The sequence below is a fragment of the Olea europaea genome, chromosome 4 (genome assembly GCF_002742605.1).
Source record: "Olea europaea var. sylvestris chromosome 4, O_europaea_v1, whole genome shotgun sequence".
NCBI lineage: Eukaryota > Viridiplantae > Streptophyta > Magnoliopsida > Lamiales > Oleaceae > Olea > Olea europaea.
Window position 1 is genome coordinate 8,767,836 of NC_036240.1, and position 21,866 is coordinate 8,789,701.

Here is a 21,866-nt window from a genome sequence, read left to right on the forward strand (position 1 = left end):
GTAAAAGTAAAATGTGAAATCAAATGTTTATCATCTATTTACACTTAGGTTATTGAAAAATGACTTTTTGTGTCATAATTTATCAAAGTAATGTAAATTAACGGTGATTAAGGAGTTTATGGGTTATTAAAAATGATGTTTCATCTAATACTTATCAAGTGAATGTTAGTTGACGGGATATTTTAACCATTATGTTTTTTTTTTTCAATGGAATTTTTAGGAACACAATATTTTTTTAATATGTAGTATTAGGTTTTTTTTTTTTAAATCTTTATAAAGATAATTTTATTATTTTTATAAATTCAATAAATTCATAATAATTGAGTTAATAGTCTATGCCATTTCATGTTAATTATAAATGTAGTATTGTTATAATTTTTATTTTATTTTTATATAAGTTTTTATTAATCATATACTGATAATTAGTAATAATAGTGTTTAGTGGAAATTAATTGACTTAATTTTTAAAAATAAATAATATTAATTTTAATATTAATTGAATTTAGTTTAAATAAATTTAGTTTTAATGGTATTATTGACATAAATGTAAAAATTTAAGGATAAATGAGGGTATATTAGATCTATAGCTAAATATGTAAGGGTAAAATTGGTAAATCAAAATTTCTTCTCAATCCTGACTCTAATATATTGCAGATAGATAGATGTAGATAAATAATATTAATTTTAATAATAACTGAATTTAGCAAAATAAATTTAATTTTAAGGGTATTATCGACAATAAACTTAAAAATGTAAGGGTAAAATGGAAAATTAAAGATATAAGGATAAATGAGAGTATATTGGACATAGAGCTGAATATGTAAAGGTAAAATGAGTAATCAAAATTTTTTCCTCAATCCTCACTCTTTATATATTTTAAATTAAAGGTAACAATACTAAGTGAATATAACTTCCAAGAATGGCTATGATCAATAAAATTAATAAATAAAAAATTATTTTAATATTCTGTGAAAATGTGTAATGAATCAAACTTGTAAGGGTTGAAAATTCTATGAATATGACCACTCGAAATTTGCGAGAATCTAATTTTAGATTTTGCTGATTTTTTCTCTTACCCAATATTTAAGTGAAGAAAAATGCAAATTTCAATAAGTTCCAAACTACTTTTCAGACTCACAACTCGTACAAAAATCTTTTGCAAATGAAAATGTGACATTATAATTATAGCTTCCTCAAAACTAACAATTGTATACTATACAATTGTAACAATAAGGAAAGAAAAATATGTCCACTAATCAATGATTATCATAAAGACAAAATATACAAAATTCAAATTGAGCAAACGAAAAAAAGGAAAATGCACTAAATCGGATAACCAGATGCAAGTAAATTTCAATTAAAAAAATAGAGTATTTGTAGAAGACAAATAGAAAACTATTTAATGTAATAAATCTTCACATAATTCACACTATATTATGAAATGACTTTTTAATCATTTTTTATTTAATGCATGTTTCATATTTTTCTAAGCTATCAATTTCACATTGTATCATCAATTCACATTTGACCATTCTTTTCATAGTGCCAACTCCCATGTATGCTAATCTATCATTCCATAAATTATATGAATCAACAACATAGGCAAATGATTTGTTTTTATTAAAATTATCCTCGAAAATACATCCTTCAGCGGAGCCTTTTCCAACAAAATGTCCATTCAGATTCAAAAAAAAAATTTAATTCCAAGTTTTCCCAACATAACTCCGCTTCCTAAGTTTCTATTCATTCCTAGTACATAAAGGACATTTGTCAAAGTGATCTTCTTTCCCGAAATGAAAATGATTTCCACATTACCTTTGCCAATGACTTTAGATTTTCATTTCCCATTTGGATTTCTTGACCGTCTTCAATGTCATGATAAGTTTTGAAAAGAGACTTATCATAACAAATATGGGTACGGTGCATATGTCATACCACCAGCCTGAAACTTTTCCTTGGATTGCATTGATTTCGCTCATAATCGCAATAATCTCAGAAGTGGAATTTACTTGTCCTTCGTTCTTTTGTTGTTTCTTATGCCTGTAATCTCTTGTATAGTGTCCCGATTTTTCACAAACTTAGCAAGGTCCATTGGATTTGTTTTTGAACTTCCCTCAATCCTTTTAGGACAAAGAGGTTTTCCTTTTGCTATGTATTTGTTGGAGTTGTCCACATTGTCCATGGCATTGACTTTTAAAGAGCCATCATAAGAACTTTCAGTCTTATCTCTTGTCCTTAACTCGTCCTCTATGCCATGATACTTTTAAATTTCTTCCAAAGAAAGTCTTCCTATATCCTTTTCAAGATCCCGAAAGTTTTGCAATAATTGCTTTGACTTGGAAGGATTTGGGAAGTTAGATTTTCACCGTTTTCAATTTGTTAACAATAATTTGCAATTCATGTACTTACGGTAACTTGAAATCAAAAAAATTTAGAAATTAAAAACTTCTTTGTACCTTCCTCCTCGACCTTATATTATTTTCAAGCGCGTTCCAAAATTCCTTTGCGGAAGTAGTAGTTGTGTATAGATCATACAGCCGATCCGAAAAGGGCATTTAAAATGTGACCCCAACATATTAATTCGTCTTCTTTCCTTTTCTTTATTTGGGCGCGAACTTCTTCAGTATCATTTTCAATTGCATCAAAACTTGGCTCCAAGTTTGGAATAAGTACGTAGAAGAATTTAAGTTTGTCCTGCCATCTTGTGAAGTTGGGTCCATCAAATTTGTCTAAGCATACCAAATCTTGATTCATCAACTTGATTATAGTAAGTGCAGATTCTATTTTGCATCGCAATAGATAAGAATATCGTTTGAGAATGTTATAAAAAAGTGCAGCAATGGAGAACAAAAGATGAAAAAGAAGATGAATACAAATTGAAGAAGACTTGAACACGAAAATAGTTTCACTATCCTAAAATGATATTTGCCTCCCTGACAATGCTTTTAAGGATTAAATTGGCAAATAGTTTGTAAGGTTAATCAGGCCTCAAGAAGAACACCAAAAGCAAAGTATTCTTCAAATAAACAAGTGAAAAAGAAGAATTTGATTATGTAGAGGGACAAAATTTCATACAAAGTTGGATGAATAGTAGAGTTAGTTTTTCATGTGTTTTTGGGATGAACACAATAAGTATTTATATATTTCTATCATCCCTACATGAATTTGTTCTAACTTAAATGAACTGGTGCATAGATTCACCAAGAAAAACACTGGAAATTCAAAAACATTCCAGCCAACAGTCATATTTTTTTCATACTATGCGACCATATAGGCTATAAATATGCGGTCGCATAGTTATAGCTTTGGTTGCCTCCAATATTTCTGAAATTCCACATGCGACCACAACCCTTAGATGCTTATGCGGTCGCATATGCCATTTTGTAGCCTGTTTGTTTTCTTCTTTAAGTCATCCACTCATTTGATATTTTGAACAACCAATTTACAACATAAGCCTTCTAAAATGAGTAGTATCTTGATTTTTAACTTGAAGTACACGAATGATTTGAATTTCAAGGACCTCTTAATTTCAAGTTCAATTATATTTATGATATTTATTTCCTTCTTGTCAATTTGTTGGAAGCTTTATATATAATTATAGGTTCACACCACCTTTTATTTGTCTTATCACAGTTTAATTGTATACAATAATTTAGATTAAGAAATAATTAAAAGATCTGCACAGAAAAACACTGATAGAAAATGATGTCCTAGCGCCTAGCAAGTTATAAGAGAAATTGCTATAGTCCTTAACTTATTGTTCAATTACCAAATTAGTTTACAACCTTCACAAATGTGCAAAGTAGTTTTCAACCTTTGATTATACTAGCACAATCAGTTTAATCATCAAAATTTTCGTTAAATCTTCATGCAACTCTAGTGGCCGATCTAGGGGGGGTTACCCTCGACAGGTAGTAACCTTGGACTTCTGTACAAAGCAATACAAGCCCAATAAATATTTTTATATTAAAAATATTTTTGGTAAACGAATTTCGTTTATATGTATATATTAGTTTCGCTAAAAAAAAAAAAAAAAAACAAAGAAGCCTCCCTCGGTAAAGTTTTGGACCTGCGTTGATGCAATAATGTTGAGGATTGATCCTACAATTATCATGAAAGGATGATAATGTACTTCTATTTAGAGGTGTCGTCCAATTCATAATTTTCAGTAGCATTTCGTCGCTATCAGGTGGGCCAAACTTTATTGTGGTGGTTGTCATTTCATTGACACCCCTATTTTCTTTGGATAAGGTCGTATTAGATTAGGAAAAGGTGATGACAAAATAGTCAAAAATCAGCACTATAATGAGTTTTAATATCTTGTGTAAATTTATCTAGCATGACTTGATGAAGTTTTTATTGTTGTTATAGGATGGTAATGGAAAAGGCGTTAACTAAAATATTATTTTTCTATCTTATTTTCTTATTTACTTACTTTAAAAACTATTTAAATTTAAAATATTAACATTATAAAATAAAATAAAATAAAATAAAATAAAATGAAAAATAACAGTTGGAACAATTTTAGGCAAGGACCTTCTTACCCATTCCCATCGCTATCTCAATTTCCAGATAGGGAGAGACAATGTGGGTAGAGTAGGACAACAGTTGCATATTTACCATCCCAAGTTGAGAACAAGAACTACAACTTCAAAGTTCTAATATTCATAATCAGGTTGCACTAATTTTCATTGCCTTTAGCCTTTTCGTATGCAGCCTCGATGGTGTACAGCATCTTGGCAATGTCGATATAGGAGAAATTCAGACATGTCGAGAACTACACATATTTGGTGTCAATTAAATCATATTTTATTTTATTTTTAACAATTTCACTTGACCAATGTAGTGGGAAATGAGCAATATTTCTATTACCATGCCAAATGAAAATTTGGACACTATCAATTACATATATATGGATACATACATGTTCTAGAAAATCCCAAGAGGTTACAGAATCGTTGATATGTAATAATGTAGTGAGTTAAAGTATAGTCCCACAAGGATTAACATTTAATTCTAGTTAACTAGTGTTTACCAAATTTGATCTAATGAGATATAAAAGAGATTGATTGTTGCTTTTTATGCTAAATTTAACTACGAAAGCAATAAAAATTTACTTTGATCAAATACGAGAAGAATGTATTAGATTGCTGACTCCACCTATTGATGTCTAATTTTAATTCTCGACTTATGTTAATTAGTATGATTAACGTGATTGTGATGATTAATAATCCGATAATATTCAATTTTTTTCTAAGATATATCAAACCTATGTTTAACACAATTCAATCATATTCCTAATTCGAATTCATATGAAAAACATATATTTAATTGTAGGATCACTACATCCTATCGCACATGCTACAAATATTATTTCTCATATTTATTGCTCGCGTTACATATGCAGTGTTCTAGCTATTTTAAGTTTTTCAACACTACAAATAATGTTTCAATGGTGCACAAACATAATTAATGTATATAAAATCATAAACACGAGAATTAACTAAAAAGATAATTTTGAATTAAAAATTAAAAATCAACAGGTTTTATTATCCATCCAATACATAAAAATATCCAGCCTAACATTACCATATGAAAATTACACAAAAGAATAAGAAAAGCATTACCGGAGACTAAGAAACTTGAGAAGAACGTGAAAACTTCAATTCTTCTATTGAAACTCAACCCCAAACGATACCATTCTGACCCTTGAATGTAAACATCTCTTTTTCAAAAAATTGGCTCCTCATGTTCTGGACATGCTCTTCAATTTATAGAATGTTAAAAAGATTGTATTATTATTATTATTATTATTATTATTATTATTATTATTATTATTATTATTATTATTATTATTATTATTATTATTATTATCAGTTTTGATATGAGGCATGCGCCTAGTACAAACTAGGGCGCGAGCCTGAACCCTTTAAGCAACCTCAAGCGTCTCAGAAAAGGAAGAGGCATGCGTCTCCTCTACAGGCCTAGGCGAGCGCTTAGGCTTGTCCCAATCAGCTTCAAATATTTTTGTCCGCTTAGGCTTGTCCCAATCAGCTTTAAATATTTTTGTCATACTTTTTTCCATGGATATCAAATTAAAGTGATTGAAAATGCGTTGGAAAGTTAACTCAAAGGGCTAAAAATTTTCTACCACTTCTCCAATTCGAACATTTGTTATGACAAAAATAGGTTGCAATCTAGGACTGAATATTCGGAGCATAACTTTTTCAGCTAAAAATTGATATTCGATAATACTTTGCATATATTTCATAATTTTGACTTCTTTTCTTATCAAGTGACACCTAGCACTCTAGAATCTTGATCGGGAGGTTCATCAAAATTTTTTAGTGTTTGTACTTCAGTCCTCGAGCTTTTGATATCTTACAATTGAGCTCATTTTCCCCATTTTTCTTCAATTCTTCATCAAATCATGAATTTTACATATTAACACTACAAACAAAAAAAGGCTTTTTGCAACATGTAAACAACAACATTCACTAATTGCATGTTGTTAAAAGGGGGTCTATTGCAATATTCAGCTAATGTATGTTGCCATTGTTTGAGTAAATTAAGATTTAACAACGTTCTTTGAGTAAATGTTGCTAATACACCGTTTTGAAACGTTCAAATACAGTTGCTATTTTTTTTTTTTGGCAACGTGCATTGATCGTTGCTATAGATGTTTAACGTTGCTGTTAATTAGTTTTGGCAACGTGGAACGTGGATGGTCCACGTTGCCATTATAGGTTTTAGCAATGTTCGAATGAACTTTGTTGTCAATCAGTTTTAGCAATGTTCAAAGAACGTCGTCGTTAACAAGTTTTTGTAACGAGCAATGCTCGTTGCTGTATATGTTTTAGCAACGTTCATTGAACATTGTCGTTAATTGGTTTTAGCAACTTTCATACGAACGTTACCATTATATGTTTTAGCAACGTTCATGTGAATGTTGTGGTTAACTATCTTTGGCAACGTTCTTTGAACGTTGTCGTTAATTTTTTTAGTAGTATTCAACGTTAAATATTAATAAAACATACAAAACCCAAACTAAAGGGATCCGACCCGACCATACCCGACCCGGCCCTAATTTCTTCCTCCTCTCTGTCACTCACACCACTGTGGTTTCTTCACCCTCTCTCTCGTCTACAATCTGCGAGGCAGCAAGCACGGCCATTCTGTTATAATCAAAATCACTTACTAGATTACTAACATTATTGTTTCTGCTTTCCCTAATCCCCTAAAGGTCTCACTCATCAATATTCTCTCAAGACAATTGTTAAATTGTATGCGGCATATTTATTCCTAAGGAACTGATATGGTTTGTGTAATGTCTAGAGACAAAGAAAGCAAGATACAATCTTCTACTAATGGGTAAAAAGGAATTTGCATGGACAGTGATGATGTTCATTAAACATCACAAACTTAGACAAAACAGGATTCATACAAGTAATCAAAACTTAATAAAAAAAAGGCATTAGCTATCATTTATAATGTTTTTCGACTTAAAAATACAATAAGAAATATGTAATTCATCTGGAAAATTAGAAGTTCAGCATTTTATCTTCTTTTTCCTTCTCATTAGCATTTTCCCTAGCATTTGGAGGGTATTTACTAATTTTATTCAGCGTCTTGTAACAAAATCTTTAGTCTTGTGCATTTACTCTCTCAAGTAACCAACCCTGTAGTGAGAGAGGAAAATCTACCTTTGTAGGAATTTTTCACTTTTCATTTTGATTAGTATTAATGTATCTTAACATTTTTTAATTGCAGGATGTCTTATTGTTCCATTAATAGCTCATATGTTTCACAACTTTGTTGCTTTCTCGTGATATTCTTTCAAAGACCTGGTATGTGATTTGTCCTTTTAAAGAAGAAATAGATTGATCGTTTAGGTAGTGTGTAAAAAACTTTTGAATATGAATGGAGTTTTTGATTTTAATACTTTATGAGTTTTTCATGTTTTTTGAGGCACGTGTTTATTGAACCATAAATGATATTTGTTGCTTTTCCTTGATGTGCTTGACTTCTTGCTTTATAGAGTAGAATTACAGCTCGCTTCCAACAATCTTATTCATTAGACTGTGTTCTCGTGGAAGTAGAGTATCAGGTATGACGTTTAGGAGACTTACTCTAATTCACTTTCCTTTCAATATAAATTTTATGCTCTCACACATTTGCTTGTGTTGCAAATTACCAAGTTTACTTAACAATTTGAATTGTTGTTGTTTAATGTTTGATAGTATCATAATGGACAAAGAATGGCTGCAATTATCAAGGTTACTCTCTGAAATAATATCTTATAAATCTAGTTTCAAAATTTAAACAATAATATAAAATGATCATATAATTTTTGTTGTAGATTTTCAGAACAATACAGAGATGGAGCACGGAAGTTTGGGGAACTAGCTCGTGAAAATCTAAATTCAAAAATGATAGGATGCCCTTGTATCAAGTATATAAATCTAAAGCATCACAATTATGAAATAGTGTATGAACATTTGATTATTAAATGTATGGATCCTACATACACTGATTGGGTATTCTTGAGCGTATGATTCAATTTCTCCTTTAAATGACATTAATTTGTTGCTATATGCGTTGAATGAGTATAGTATAGATAGGCTATGTAAAACGTTGATTGAATATAGTTGTGTCTCAAAAGGGTTTAAACGACATTGTATTGTTTCTTAATTGTTTGCCCTTTTTGTTTCAATTCAAATTTTCGAATGAAGTACGATTTTATTTCATTTCTTTCTTAGGAAAAAAATGATCAATAAATTCTCAATCATAGTGTAGTGACTAGAAAAGATTTTTAATAGTTGTAGCTCGATTAAAATTGAATTTACTTTAATATTGTTAAAAAATGCAATATCATTGCATTTTATTCAGAGATCAATCAAGTTTTAATTATGAGTTTGTATTCTTGAGTGTATGATTCAATTTCTCCTTTAAATGACATTAATCTACTGATGTACACGTTTCTCGATTAATTTGCTGCTATATTCTTTCTTTCTTACAGTTACATGGAGCCGAACTGAGTTCTAAAACAAAGTACTCTTGTGTTTGTGTCTTCCTGGATCTCGTCTATGTAAAAGGATTGGGTTGGGACTCGTTTGAAGCTTTGGTTATAAAATCATTTACACAACTTTTGGACATTTTGATAGTTCTTTTTGTTGTAAATTATTTTTCTTTGGTTAGATGGTGTATATCTTTGAATTGGAGTATTTATTATGTTTTGATGAAGTAATAGTATATGAGATCATGCTTATTGACTTAAATGAAGTACTTTTAATTTTTTGTTATCTTAAGTACTTGTGGTAGATTGTTGATGAAAGAAAAAATGTGAAATAATTAATCCAAAAAAAATACAAATAACATTTGCTATCAAAAATTCATTTGCAACGTTCATTGTACGTTACAAAAAGCCTCATTTGTAACGTTCAATGAATATTGCGAAAAGCATCATTCGCAATGTTCAATGAACGTTGCCAACACCATCATTTGCAATATTCATTGAACGTTGCCAAAACCATCATTTGCAATGTTCAATGAACGTTGCCGAAACCTCTTCGCTCTACGACAACGTTGAAACCCACAACAGACGCCTGAACGTTGCAATAGGTCTATGGCAACTTTTTCTGACCATTGCAAAAGATGATTTTTGGTGTAGTGTAAACAAAATACATAAAAAATTCGATGATATTTCATCAAAAGAACTACAAATGTCATTAATTAAAATTCCGAATAAGTGTATAAAAAACTCTTTTCAATACATATAAATTAAAGTTGTTTATTAGAATGACTTTAACAAATCCACTAGACTCATACGTTGTGGAAGTAAGTAATATTTAAAAAGCACAATGAAATTCAAACTAGAAACAATGTGTAATTGTAACATGGATCATTGTACTTTTTTTCTATTACATTTGTATTTTTAACTTAATGATTTTGATATTTTGATAAAATTCAACATCTATGTAACACATTATTGACCCCTTATAGGTCAACTTAGGGTTGAATAACAAAATTGTCAAACCAACAAATCAAATCGAATTTGCTTCTTTTTGAAATCATTAATATGGGTCCACTTGGATCCGTCAACGTTCTAGTTTTGAGCAAACAAAATCACTTCGAAGTCTTTGGTTTAAGTTTTAATCTTTACAAATCGTTTCAAATTACAAAATTGTTTATAAAAAAATTAATGAAATTTCATCTGACCCAATTAAAACTAAAGATATCTCAATTAATACTTAATACTAAATATAACTATTCATCAATATTTAGATAATGTAGAAGCATTAAATGATTCAGAAAAGATATAGAATGTATATTATATTTGATATTTCTATTCATTTTCTTTTATTAGTTGTTTTATATCATTTAATTATGATGAATGAATTTATGTACTATATTCTTATCTTTGTGGAGAGAATGAATTATGTGTTATAATTGCAGATATTACGCCAGTTTATACTAATTAAGATGTAAAAATGTTTCTATCATGTTACTGTAGTATAATGATTAGAATTATAAAACTTTATTTTGTAATTTTTTAATGGTATTAGGAGTGGACAAAATGATCAAATCGAACCAGAACAAACCAAAGGATGGTTTGATTTGATTCTATTAAAAAAAAGAAGAATGATTTTGATTCTTAGGACCAAAAATCATTTGGTTCTGATTCCAATTCTAGAACCTGAACAAGAATCAAGAACAAACTCATTTTTTATTAATTTTTTTTTAAATTTTTTTTTTGTTACAAATAAGTGAATTACACAAAAAATTCAATGTTGTGATCATTCGTCTATATTAGTGAATCATTTTTTATTATATAATATTTTGTATATGGATGAAACTTGATATTTGTGCATTTAAATTAGGGATAATTGTAGTAGAAGTCCCAATTTTTGAAATACTAGCAGATTTTTGTTAAATCTTTGATTTGTTGCAGTCATTACCCTAATATTTTCAACCGTTGCATGTGAGGCCCTTTTGGACGGTTTTCATCCAAAATTCCATCGATTGGCCAAAAAAATGATTTTGACCACATTTTAACAATTTTTAAGGGCAAAATGATAACTTTACATTAAAATAAAAGAAAAGGGAAAAATTGATATTCTTCCTATTTATAATTTTCAGTCCAAGTCCAACTTAATCAAATTGATTTAAATTTTACTCAAATATATTATTCTACTATAATGCCATTTCGACTATTAAAGAGAAATCGAATTGAACTTCGACTACGCATCTCTTAATTGTTGTGAGCTCGTTATCTTCATTTTTTCGTGATTTTAACAATCAAATTTATGAAGAACTCAGTAAAGAAAGACGCAAAAGATTCATAAGATTGGACTACACTATTTTGTAAAAGTTAAGATTGAACATATTATCAGTTGAATTGATGTACTTTTGTAATATAAAAAATTTAATTATAATACAAAATTCGAGAACCGAATGGAATCGAACCGGTTGGAACCAAACTCGAACAGTTCTATAATTAAATTTGGATTCGACGGTTTCACTTACTAAATACCCTAAAATTTGGGGACCGATTCGATTCTCATGTCCAGCCTTAATCAAAATATACAAAAATATGATATTGAAGAGAATCAAACCGAATCGAATCATATACAGCCCTAATCGAAATATAAAAAATTTGATAATTAGCATAAAAAACAAGGACTAAGCTTAAATTGAAATTTGTTGGTGAGTATTCCGAATCGTTCCCCGAAGGAAATGCTAAAGACACGGTGTCGGTAACAAAATTGTATGAAACCAAATGCCTTCATTCTGGCAGTTCTCAGAAGTCTCCGTATTACATGCACAAAATGGGCAAAACAGTGTAGTACGGACAGGGTAATCCTGTCATTCCAACACTGATATCTGAGCAGGTTAAGAAAATGTTGTGAGATGGCATTTGAGTAATTATATCAAACGTCAAGGGTGATTCAACACGGCTCCTCGATATAAAACTGATAATTCACGCCTTACATCTCTCCTGCCTTCATTATAAAACCTCAAATCTTTTCCCATTCCGTTCTCTCTCTACCGCCCACGGCGGCGTCACAGCTCTCATCACCACCATCCTCGGAGATCCACGATATCTGGTAGTCCCAGGCCGCTCTGAATCTGAGTTTTTCAATAACTCCCATATTAATCAGTTTCTCTCTCTCTTTCTAAAAATTTTCAATAAATTTTATATTATTTTATTATTTTACAAATTAAACCCCATTTCCGTGCTTTTGATCTTAGATTTCCATTTTTTCCCCCACTGTTTGGGGCCCCTTTTTATTTTAATAATTTCTTGTCCTTTTTGTGAACAAATTATTTTGGAGCATTTTTGCCTAAGAATCGTGCTGACGTGGCAAGCATTTAATTCTTTTTTTTGGTTCTCTCTGGAATAAACAGACGGCTAGGATGAGTTATAACTCACGTACACCGTTGATGCCTGTACCCTCAAGGAAGCGGAAAGAAAGAGAGGCATATTATAATGCCACGTCATCAAAACCGTTAGTTCCAGTAACGGCAGTTAATCCTGTCGTTAGTAGTGGGAATCCAACGACGTCGTTCGAGCAGCAGCCGATTTGTTCGAACCGGCTTTTAGCCGGTTACATGGCTTACGAATTTTTAACCAAGGGAACTCTTCTTGGGGAGAGGTTTGACCCGGCTCGAACCGAGGCCGTTCCTGTGAGCTCAGCCGACTCGAAGTGGAACGGGCACGGTGTGAGTCAGAGTCAGAGTCAGCAGAATGTTGAAGCAGAGCCGAAGCCGCAGAGCTATGCTGAGGTGGCAAGCTTGTTGAAGGGTGATGGGGCCCATATTCCAGGGATTCTTAATCCTACGCAATTAGCTGGATGGATTCAGATGTGAAAGTGGATGACAACGTGGAGGAAATTCATTGGTGGTTCACGTTTTCTTCCTCAGCTTAAGAAATTCTCCTCTCGAGAACCATTGTACGTAGAGCTCAATTAAATCTCTCTTTTGAAACTGATTAAGGGCTCAGGCCAGATTTTCTATTTTCAAGAAAATGACCTCATTTTTTTTGCATGCATGCAATTGCAAGACCTTATCTACGATATTTTCTCACCAAAGTTCGATACATACGAAAATTATGCATAGTAGCAATATAAACAGGATGTTCCATGCTGTGTTGAATAATCACGTTAGGATATCTGTTACCTCATCAAGATAAATGGATTCAAAGATTTCATTTAAAGAATTTTGCCTCCATTTGGATTTACATTAATTTAATTTCGATCACATATTCATAATTGCTACACAATGATATTAACACATTATGTGGGATCTACAAAGGTTTAATTTTTGTTCAACTTAAATACTTGTATTCAACAGGAGAGGAAATTCTCTAAACCATGGTTAAAGGTCACTATTAGAATATGGTTGAAATGTAATATGTTGCTAAGCTGAGAGTGTTTCACTTTTAGATATTTGAGACCTTAATTGCTTTGTTGGATAGTGTTGACCTAAAAAAATGAACCAATAGAATCTTGATCTCGTTCCCTTCATGTAGACAACACCTGCAAGCTAAGCACCCGTTAGAAAGCAAAGGTCGTCAGTCGAAAAAAAAGGGTTCGGCGACCGGTTGCGCTCCGATGGTCAAGTCAACAATCAGACGAGAGTGCAAGAGACGAGACAGAGGGTTTTGACTAAGGTTAAAATTCATACGTTAATTGTATAATGAAGCCCCATCTATAGAAAATGAAGATGGGATCGTGTGTGTTAATGGGCCTCGTCCAAGTCCAATAAGAAGACCCAATATGCAATAACTTTTATAGGCATAACAATAGTCCCCGAAGTCTGAGTCGTATATTCATATGATTGTAGGTTCGATTCCCACAGAATTGTTATAGTCAATTGCAAATATAGTCTACCATTCTTCCTTATTAAATCGACCTTGCAGATTCTGATGTGCCATGTGATTCTTTTGTGCAACATGTACTAAGCTATATAATCCCCAAATAGCCAATCGTTTGTTCCACAAAACCATATCGACTTTAGATGAGAAGGTGAGCTTCATTCTGAGTTTGGGACTTCATCCGTGTGGATTAAGAACGAGACTTATTTGTAGATTGCTTAGATGCATGTCTTTAATCTTTTGGTATTCTATGTTATCTATGTTTTTGGTCAGTTTAGATTATACTCAATCAAAACAATGGTAGTAATTGAAGTCAAAATTTTATATATCAAACATTAACACACTTGCGGTTCAGTCTTTGTCTGAAACCCCAAAGGGGAGTAGTGAGTATGCGTTGACTTCACGGATTTGAATAAAGAGGAAATTACACAATACCATACTTGAAAAATCCAACATTCTAAAATCAGTTGACAAGTTTAACAATTCAAAAATTTGAAATTTTATCTTAATCAATATTTTTATTAGCCAAAATCCCAAACCCTAATAAAATTAAATTGATATACTCACCCCAACCCCAAATCGAATTCATCTCTCTCTTTCTCTCTCTCTCCGGAGAACTATCGCTGCGGCCACGGCCATGGTGATGATGTTGTCGCCGTTAGTGATTTTGTTGGTAGTGGTGGTAAAGTTGCAACGTTGCTTGTGGCATAAGCGCCGTTTTTGTAGTGGTAGAAGTCGATCTAAGTTGGATCTCAATTTGTGGTGGTTGTGGAGTGATTTTGGGATGGTGATTGTGGTGTGGTGAGAGGGTGCAGGTGGTGTCGGGTTTAGGGATTTTGTGGTGGTGTTGATGATGGCGTTGGTGATTGTGTTATGTTGGTTGATGGTATTTGGTGTTGTAACGATGGTTTTGCAGTCGTGGCTATGGTTGTGTTGGTGATGTATGGTGCGATGGTGGTGGTAAGTGGTGCGGCCATGGTGATGGTGGTGTGCCGTTCATATTTTTTTTAAAAAAAATTTTGCTGCGTTTTCAGTGTTGTGGTGGAGGTGGTCGTTGCAATGGTGCGATGGCTTTGTTGGATCCAACGATGATGGAGGTTACGCTGGATATGGTGGTGGTTGTGGTTTTTGTTGGTGGTGATGGTGGTGGATATTGTGGGTGTTGAGATGGTGGCAATGGGTTTATCGAGGTTGTGGTGGATATGGCATGATGATGTGTTGATTTGAGTTGGTGATGGTGGTAGTTATGGTGGCGACTGTGGCGTGGCCGTGGTCTACTGTAAGAAGTGGCTAAGTAGTGGTCACAAGTGTTATGGGGGTGTTTGTGACCAACCAATGAGTTGAATGTGACCAATAATTGGTGAATTTGTGATAAATAAATAATACGAAACCTAAAAATTGTGTTTGTGAATCATAATTTATCAAGTTGTGATTGAAAAATTAATCGTGATCAATTAATCTAAAAATTTGCAATGAATAAATGAGTCGTGATCAATAAAATTTTTGATTTTGTGACTAATGAATAATCCGTGACCTATAAAATTTTTGATTCGTGACCGAAAAATAATATTGACCTATAATTTTTTTTATGTGACTAAAAATTAATCCGTGACTAATTAATTTTTTTTTTATTGATGACTGATGAACAACTTGTGACTGGCAAAATTTTTGAATTGTGATCGTAAAATAATTTGTGATATAAAATTTTTGATTTGTTGGTTGACGCAACGAAGACATCTTTCATGACAAATCAATATCTATATTTCTACAAAAATAATGCCATTTGGACTGAACAATGAAGGACCACTTGCTGTTAGTTAATCGAATATTCACAAGCCGAAGTGTGAAAACTATGGAGCAGTATGTAGATATATTGGTAAAAGCCCGAAGGAGCACATAGACCCCCTGGAAAACATATGCAACATTCTCCGACACTGTGGGATGAAACTCTATCCACGGAAATGTTAATTCGGGGTCTGGGTCGCTTCGAGTTAGTTTTTGGGATTCTGGGTCAGAGAAAGGCTTGATGGATAACCAGCATTAATTTGAATATTTAGGGGGCTTGATGGATTCCTTTATAATCAGATTAAAAATATTATTAGATATAATTCTTAGTGTAAATCATATGTTTAGCGCTTACCATAGCTTGTTAGTTCGGTGTAGAGGTGGCAATCGTGTCGAGTAGCTCGTTGACTCAGCTCGAAAAAGCATGGCCATGGATGGTTAGGGCTTGTTTTAGGACGGACCCGAGCACGAGTCAAGAATGCTGGCTCGATAGGCAGCAAGCTCGTTAATGCTCACGAGTTAGGCTTGTCAAGCCAAACAGTGACCAAACGGGTACTTTTCTTTGTTTGTGACCCCTTTTCTAAACGGTCCCAAACTTTCAAGGAGGCCTTTGGGGCCCCCCTAACATCTCTGAATTTTTTTTATTTTTCTTTTTCCTTAATGAATATTTCACACCTAAATTATTATTTTTTTTTTAAACAACAAATTCAACAATCTCTCTTCAACTCTCTCTACAATATAATTCCTTAACAATTCTTTTACTCTCTACAATTATATTACATACACATAAATTCATTATTACATAATACACATATTTTCTATAATTGTTCAACATTCAACTTTCAATTTTGTTATATGCATTTTCTCAATTCATTCTCTACAATACACATTATCCAAATTATACATTTCATCTTTATTCTCTACGCTACAATCTATATTCTGTTAAATAATACACATGAATCTTCGTGATTTCCTTGAGGGCTTGTTTGGTGGCTAATCACCTATGAAGCCACAATCTCAGTTTCCCAAACAATTTTGTCATATAATCAAAATTTGTTATTTTCTTAATAATATTTTGATTTTAAAATATTATTCACGTAACAAGTTATTCGTGTACAATTTTAATTTTGCATACTGAGAAAATTAAATAGTTGGTCTCAAACCCTAATAACAGGAGGAGGGTTTTAACAAAAAAGTTCAATAAAAAATTTTCAAATTTAATTTCGAAATTTTCAAATCTCAACTGCCAAACTTCTTGATTGAGTCATGATTTTTTGTTTTGTGAGTCTTTTTCAATGACTATATCCAGAACTTGAGGAAGTGGATCTTTGTTTTTGTAGGTTTCATTTCAAAATATTTCTACACGTAATTAGTTGTTCGTGTACAATTTTAACTCTGCCCACTAAAAAATAAATGGTCGTCTCAAACCTGGATAAAAGGAGGAGGGTTTCAAAATAATTTTTTTAAAATTTTAATATTTAATTTCAAATCTGAATTCAATTTATTATTTATACATTTTACTTCGACAATTTTATACAATTCAATTATTCAAATGAAACCTCGTATAAATTCTATACGTTCTATATTTTAATTTAACAAAAACAAAGATTGTTGCATCAATAAAAAAATAAAAAAGCCCACGAAAACGAAGAATGTATTTCCTTAAATTTCATGTAACGTCAATGAAGTGTGCTGACAAACAAATGAAGTATATTTGGTTCATGTGTTTGTCAAAATCTTTATTTACGATACTTGGAAGAACTTGAGGAAATGTCGAAATGGATTATTTGTTTTTTGGATGCTTGATTTAAAAAAAATAAAATAAAATTGTACGCGTAATAAGTTATTTGTTTACAACTTTAACTCCAGATAATTGTTATAGAAGCTTAAGTTAAAAACACACACACAAAAAAAAGGTTGAGCTTGTTGGCCGACCTTGACTCGGCCCATGAGCCTCGAGTTCAAGGGCCAAGCTGAGCTTGGGCCCTAAGGCTTAGCCCTTGACAGACGAGTCACATAAGCTCGACTGATCTTTGACGAGCCACAAGTTCGTGGGTAATGCGGCCGAGCCCAGCCCACCACTAGTTTGGTATTGTTTCTAGTCTAGAGTTCTTATTAGTGATGAGTCCAAAATAATGCCTTTGATTAAGAACTCTGTCATTTAATACTGATTCTTCGCAATGCCATATATTGAGATTGGTGTTATTTAACTAATTAAACACCTTGGTGTTTCCTGCATTACCCTCAAAGCGTGCAATACACTTTTTGATCAACGCAACAAACAAAATACTCGAGCTATATAACGAATAAATGCATCGACCCTCCAAGTTTTCTCCAATATTCTTCCAATAACTCCAAAGGACAATACACCGATCTAATTTTTCACTTCGCAATTTGTGCGATCATATCTCAAATAGAAGTATTAAAATTTCATTGTCAAACTACTGAACTAATATTAAATTGTTCGTAAAAAAAAAAAACATTTGGGATAACAATTGATGCTACAAAAAAAGGTACCTGGTAGACCTCCTGAACTTGAGGACTGAAAAAAAGCACGAACAGAGCCTTCTGGTACCTGAAATAAAGGCAACGAAGTGTGTTCTCTTCGCCCCTTCGATGCTTAAGTCAGATAGAGAATTTATATGAGAACGTATAATGAAATTGTATGTAAAAGCGTACTTGAATAATGAACTTGAATCATGTATTTATAGAGGTAGGTAGTGTACTTCTAGTAGGATTGAATTAGTTGGATATTCCTATCCAATAAAGTCCTACTTGATAAGAGTATTTTATTTGTAATATAATTGCATGACTAATGACACTATTGTTGACATAGAATTCTTGTGGCCGTAGCAGTCCTGGGTTGAGGTGTTTGAATTATATTAGAGTCTGTAGAAGATAAGATTTCTTATAGACATGACAAAAGGAAGGTTCGGTATGAAGGGAATAGCTTGAGGACTCATGAACCTCGCATATCAAAAGGATGCTCGAGGACTTATGCCCGAAGACACCACCGACCAGATCACGATGATGCAAGTCGCCACTCCTCGAGTGTATTACCCCGAGGACTATGTCACCCAATATGTGATGAGCAAGGCTCTGTGAGTCATTGGGAAAATCACCTCGGGAGGTTGTCAAAAGTGACTACATCAACAATCATTCCTATAAATTAGGAGACATATTCCATACTACGAAAATATGTAAATTAACTATGTATTAATTATATAATTAATCTCACTCTTTGTCACGTCCGAGAACTCGAATTAATAATTAATGTTCATAAAGCATTCAAATTTAGGTATGTGTTCAACTATAAATAACATTTAATTATGTATGATCATTATTGTAGATTAGATGTCATATGTCTTGTCCAGTACACATAACTCATATCATTATTAGTATTGTTTATTTCCCAGAGTCATTCATAACAGTACTATACACAAGACGAATTGAAGTTTCTGATATAAGAAACCAGACCTGTAGGTACATATACTCTATTCGTTTCTTGATCTTACTTATTGGTAACTGGAAAGTGTTATGAAACATGAAATCGAACATAAATAGATATGCTCTCGTAAAATAGGAAATTAGAACTTTTCATTCTTCAACATCTCAGCTATCTTATTCGAGAGGCAATATGCTGTGGACTGAATGGTTATCATAGGATTAACGCCAAGTGCACTTGGAAGAACACTAGCATCACAAACAAATAATCCCGATGCTTCCCAACTCTCCCCATTTTCATCGACTGCTCCTTCCTTTTCGTTAATTCCCATTCTGCAGCTTCCCATTTGATGAGCAGAACAGTATGTTGTCCACTTCTCGACAAATGATTTTGGCCCTTCAGGTGCAATGACTGTCTCCAAGAACTCGTCCAAGTCTTTCTCCGTAATTCCTTTGCATTCGAGCTTTTGTCCATCGCTCTGATGAGTGCCAACCTCAACAGCACCAGCAGCTACTAGAATCCTTAAAGCTTGACGAACTCCAACCTTAATATTTTCTTTATCCTGTGTATGGAATTTGTATTTGATTCTTCCCTCTGCAGTAACTTCTCCGGATCCTATGTCTCTTATCATTGCAAACAAATGGGCTGTTCTTGCATACTTCACAATCCTGTTCTTAAAGTCTACTCCTGACTTCCAAGGACACAGTGCTGCAAATGATCCAGGCCCTAGAATAGGAGATTCGATTATTGCTTTTTCGTTGGATGGACCTTGCCCGACCTTATGCATCGATGTGATTATACCTCCCTCGCAAACGTTTCCCTTGATATCTGAACTAGACTCGGGGAAGTACCCCCAAGCCATCAAAACTGGATGAAGATGAAGATTCCGACCAATGTTCTTATTCGTTAAACCACTACGGATCATTAAAGGCGGCGTCAAGAGAGACCCGCAAGCAGAGATTGTGACTTTAGCCTCAATTCGTATCGTTTTTCTGATGTCTGTATTTGTACTTTTTGCAAGTACTCCCAGGCATTTCTTCTGCCTTTTACTTCTGTAATTGCTCTTTTCAAGTATAAATTTCTCGGCTTTGCATCCTGTTATGACCACTGCACCACAATTTACAGCATCAACTAGCCAAGTTGTATCAGTTCCTTTCTTGTCTCCTCTCATACATCCATAACAGCAAGAACCACAATAGTGATTTTCTGACGAATTCCGGGGTACAGATTTAACTTCAAGACCGAGATTTTTACACCCTTTACGGAGAATTTCATTCTGAAACCCCTCTTTAACACAATTCTCTGTGACACCTAACCTCTCACACACTTGATCCATTGCAGAAACATATTGAGGACTTCCAAATAGAGGAATTTTGTAATTTATAGCCCAATCTCGTAGCACAGACTCTGGCGTTTTAATGCAGGCCGACCAGTTAACGGCCGAGCCACCCCCTACCGTCGATCCTGCGAGGATTGTCATTTTTCCATCCAAAGTTGCGAGAATTCCTCCAGTTTCATACAGTTCATTCATGGATGGCCCTTCTAGTGCAGAATAATCTGTTTTGGTAAAATAATTTCCCTTCTCGAGGACGATAACTTTATGGCCGACACTAGCAAGAACTGCGGCCGCAACACCACCACCACAGCCAGAACCAACAATCACCACATCACATTCGATCTTGATCAAGTTCTCTTGGGGATTTTCTGTGACTTTTAAGCCTTTCTGGGCTAGGGAACTCACAATTGTTGACTCAGTTTCATGTATTGTTTCCACTATTCCTCTCTCAAGAGGTCTATCTTTGGGCATGTTGGGCAAACTTTCATGGCTATCCACCTCATATTCCATGGCTTCCCATGCAGAATATTTTGAATTTTCATCAACCTGTTAAAAGATGAAGAAATGAATTTTTGAAGCCTTTTGGAAGAATTTGAAATAACCATAAACCAGAATCAGCATTTTGCAGGTTCATTGACACAGATGACTTGTAATTCTATCCTTTTTATTTATTTTTATTCATTTTTTTTTTTTTTATATATTTTCAGATACTCTTAAATTATGTATTGTGTAGCTTCGTGCTTTTATGTATTAAGCCAAGTTGATTTTTAACTGCAGTCCGCATATGGACATCTGGAAAGAGGAAGACCATATAAAAACGAGCATGTTATGTAAGACCATGGGTGTTTACTACCCGTTTGAACACTGTAATAACACTTACGCCAAACACTAATGAAGATACATAGCATTATTCGAGAGATACACTTTGTGCATGCTTGCTAAGTAAGTAAGACTAGGCAAAAAATCAATAAATTTCTTTAAGAATGATTACTATTATTTATTTTTTTATTTTTTAAGTCTGCATTTAACAAGTAGATCAACTAGGGGTGTCAATGTAAGTGTTATAATCTAGATCCAATCAACCTTGGATATAAATACTTTTGAGATATAATTAATACAATTTAATGGCAGATCTATTATTTAATTAATAGACAATTATATTAAATAATAGAGTCCGTAGATTCGAATATTCGTAATTTGTTAATCACAAGGAGTTGTGATTGTGAGATACAAATCATATATGATTGAATATTAAATCATCCGTGGTTATAAGTAATAATGAGATACGGATATCGTTATTACGAATAGACCATCACGTGTGGCATTTCTTACTTGTGAAGTAAGTAGCTGATCTCACAAACTAAAGTGTGGTGACACTTAAATGAACACGTTGATGTTTTGTTACAAAATAAAACATTGGAGAC

General features: G+C 32.9%; 2 protein-coding genes across 2 annotated transcripts; one reads left to right on the forward strand and one right to left on the reverse strand.

Annotated features, from left to right (window-relative positions):
* Nucleotides 1-7,315: 7,315 nt before the first annotated feature.
* Nucleotides 7,316-13,210, forward strand: LOC111392994. The gene is made up of 8 exons (XM_023018400.1): nt 7,316-7,371; nt 7,583-7,669; nt 7,771-7,847; nt 8,368-8,537; nt 9,020-9,124; nt 9,199-9,282; nt 11,943-12,107; nt 12,409-13,210. The coding sequence occupies exons 1-8, from the start codon at nt 7,316-7,318 to the stop codon at nt 12,868-12,870; spliced, it is 1,206 nt and encodes a 401-aa protein (XP_022874168.1). The 3' UTR covers nt 12,871-13,210.
* A 5,838-nt stretch (nt 13,211-19,048) lies between these two features.
* On the reverse strand, nt 19,049-21,057 carry LOC111393519 (long-chain-alcohol oxidase FAO1-like). Its single transcript, XM_023019083.1, has one exon. The coding sequence runs from the start codon at nt 20,950-20,952 to the stop codon at nt 19,249-19,251; it is 1,704 nt and encodes a 567-aa protein (XP_022874851.1). The 5' UTR covers nt 20,953-21,057; the 3' UTR covers nt 19,049-19,248.
* Between the last annotated feature and the right edge of the window lie 809 nt (nt 21,058-21,866).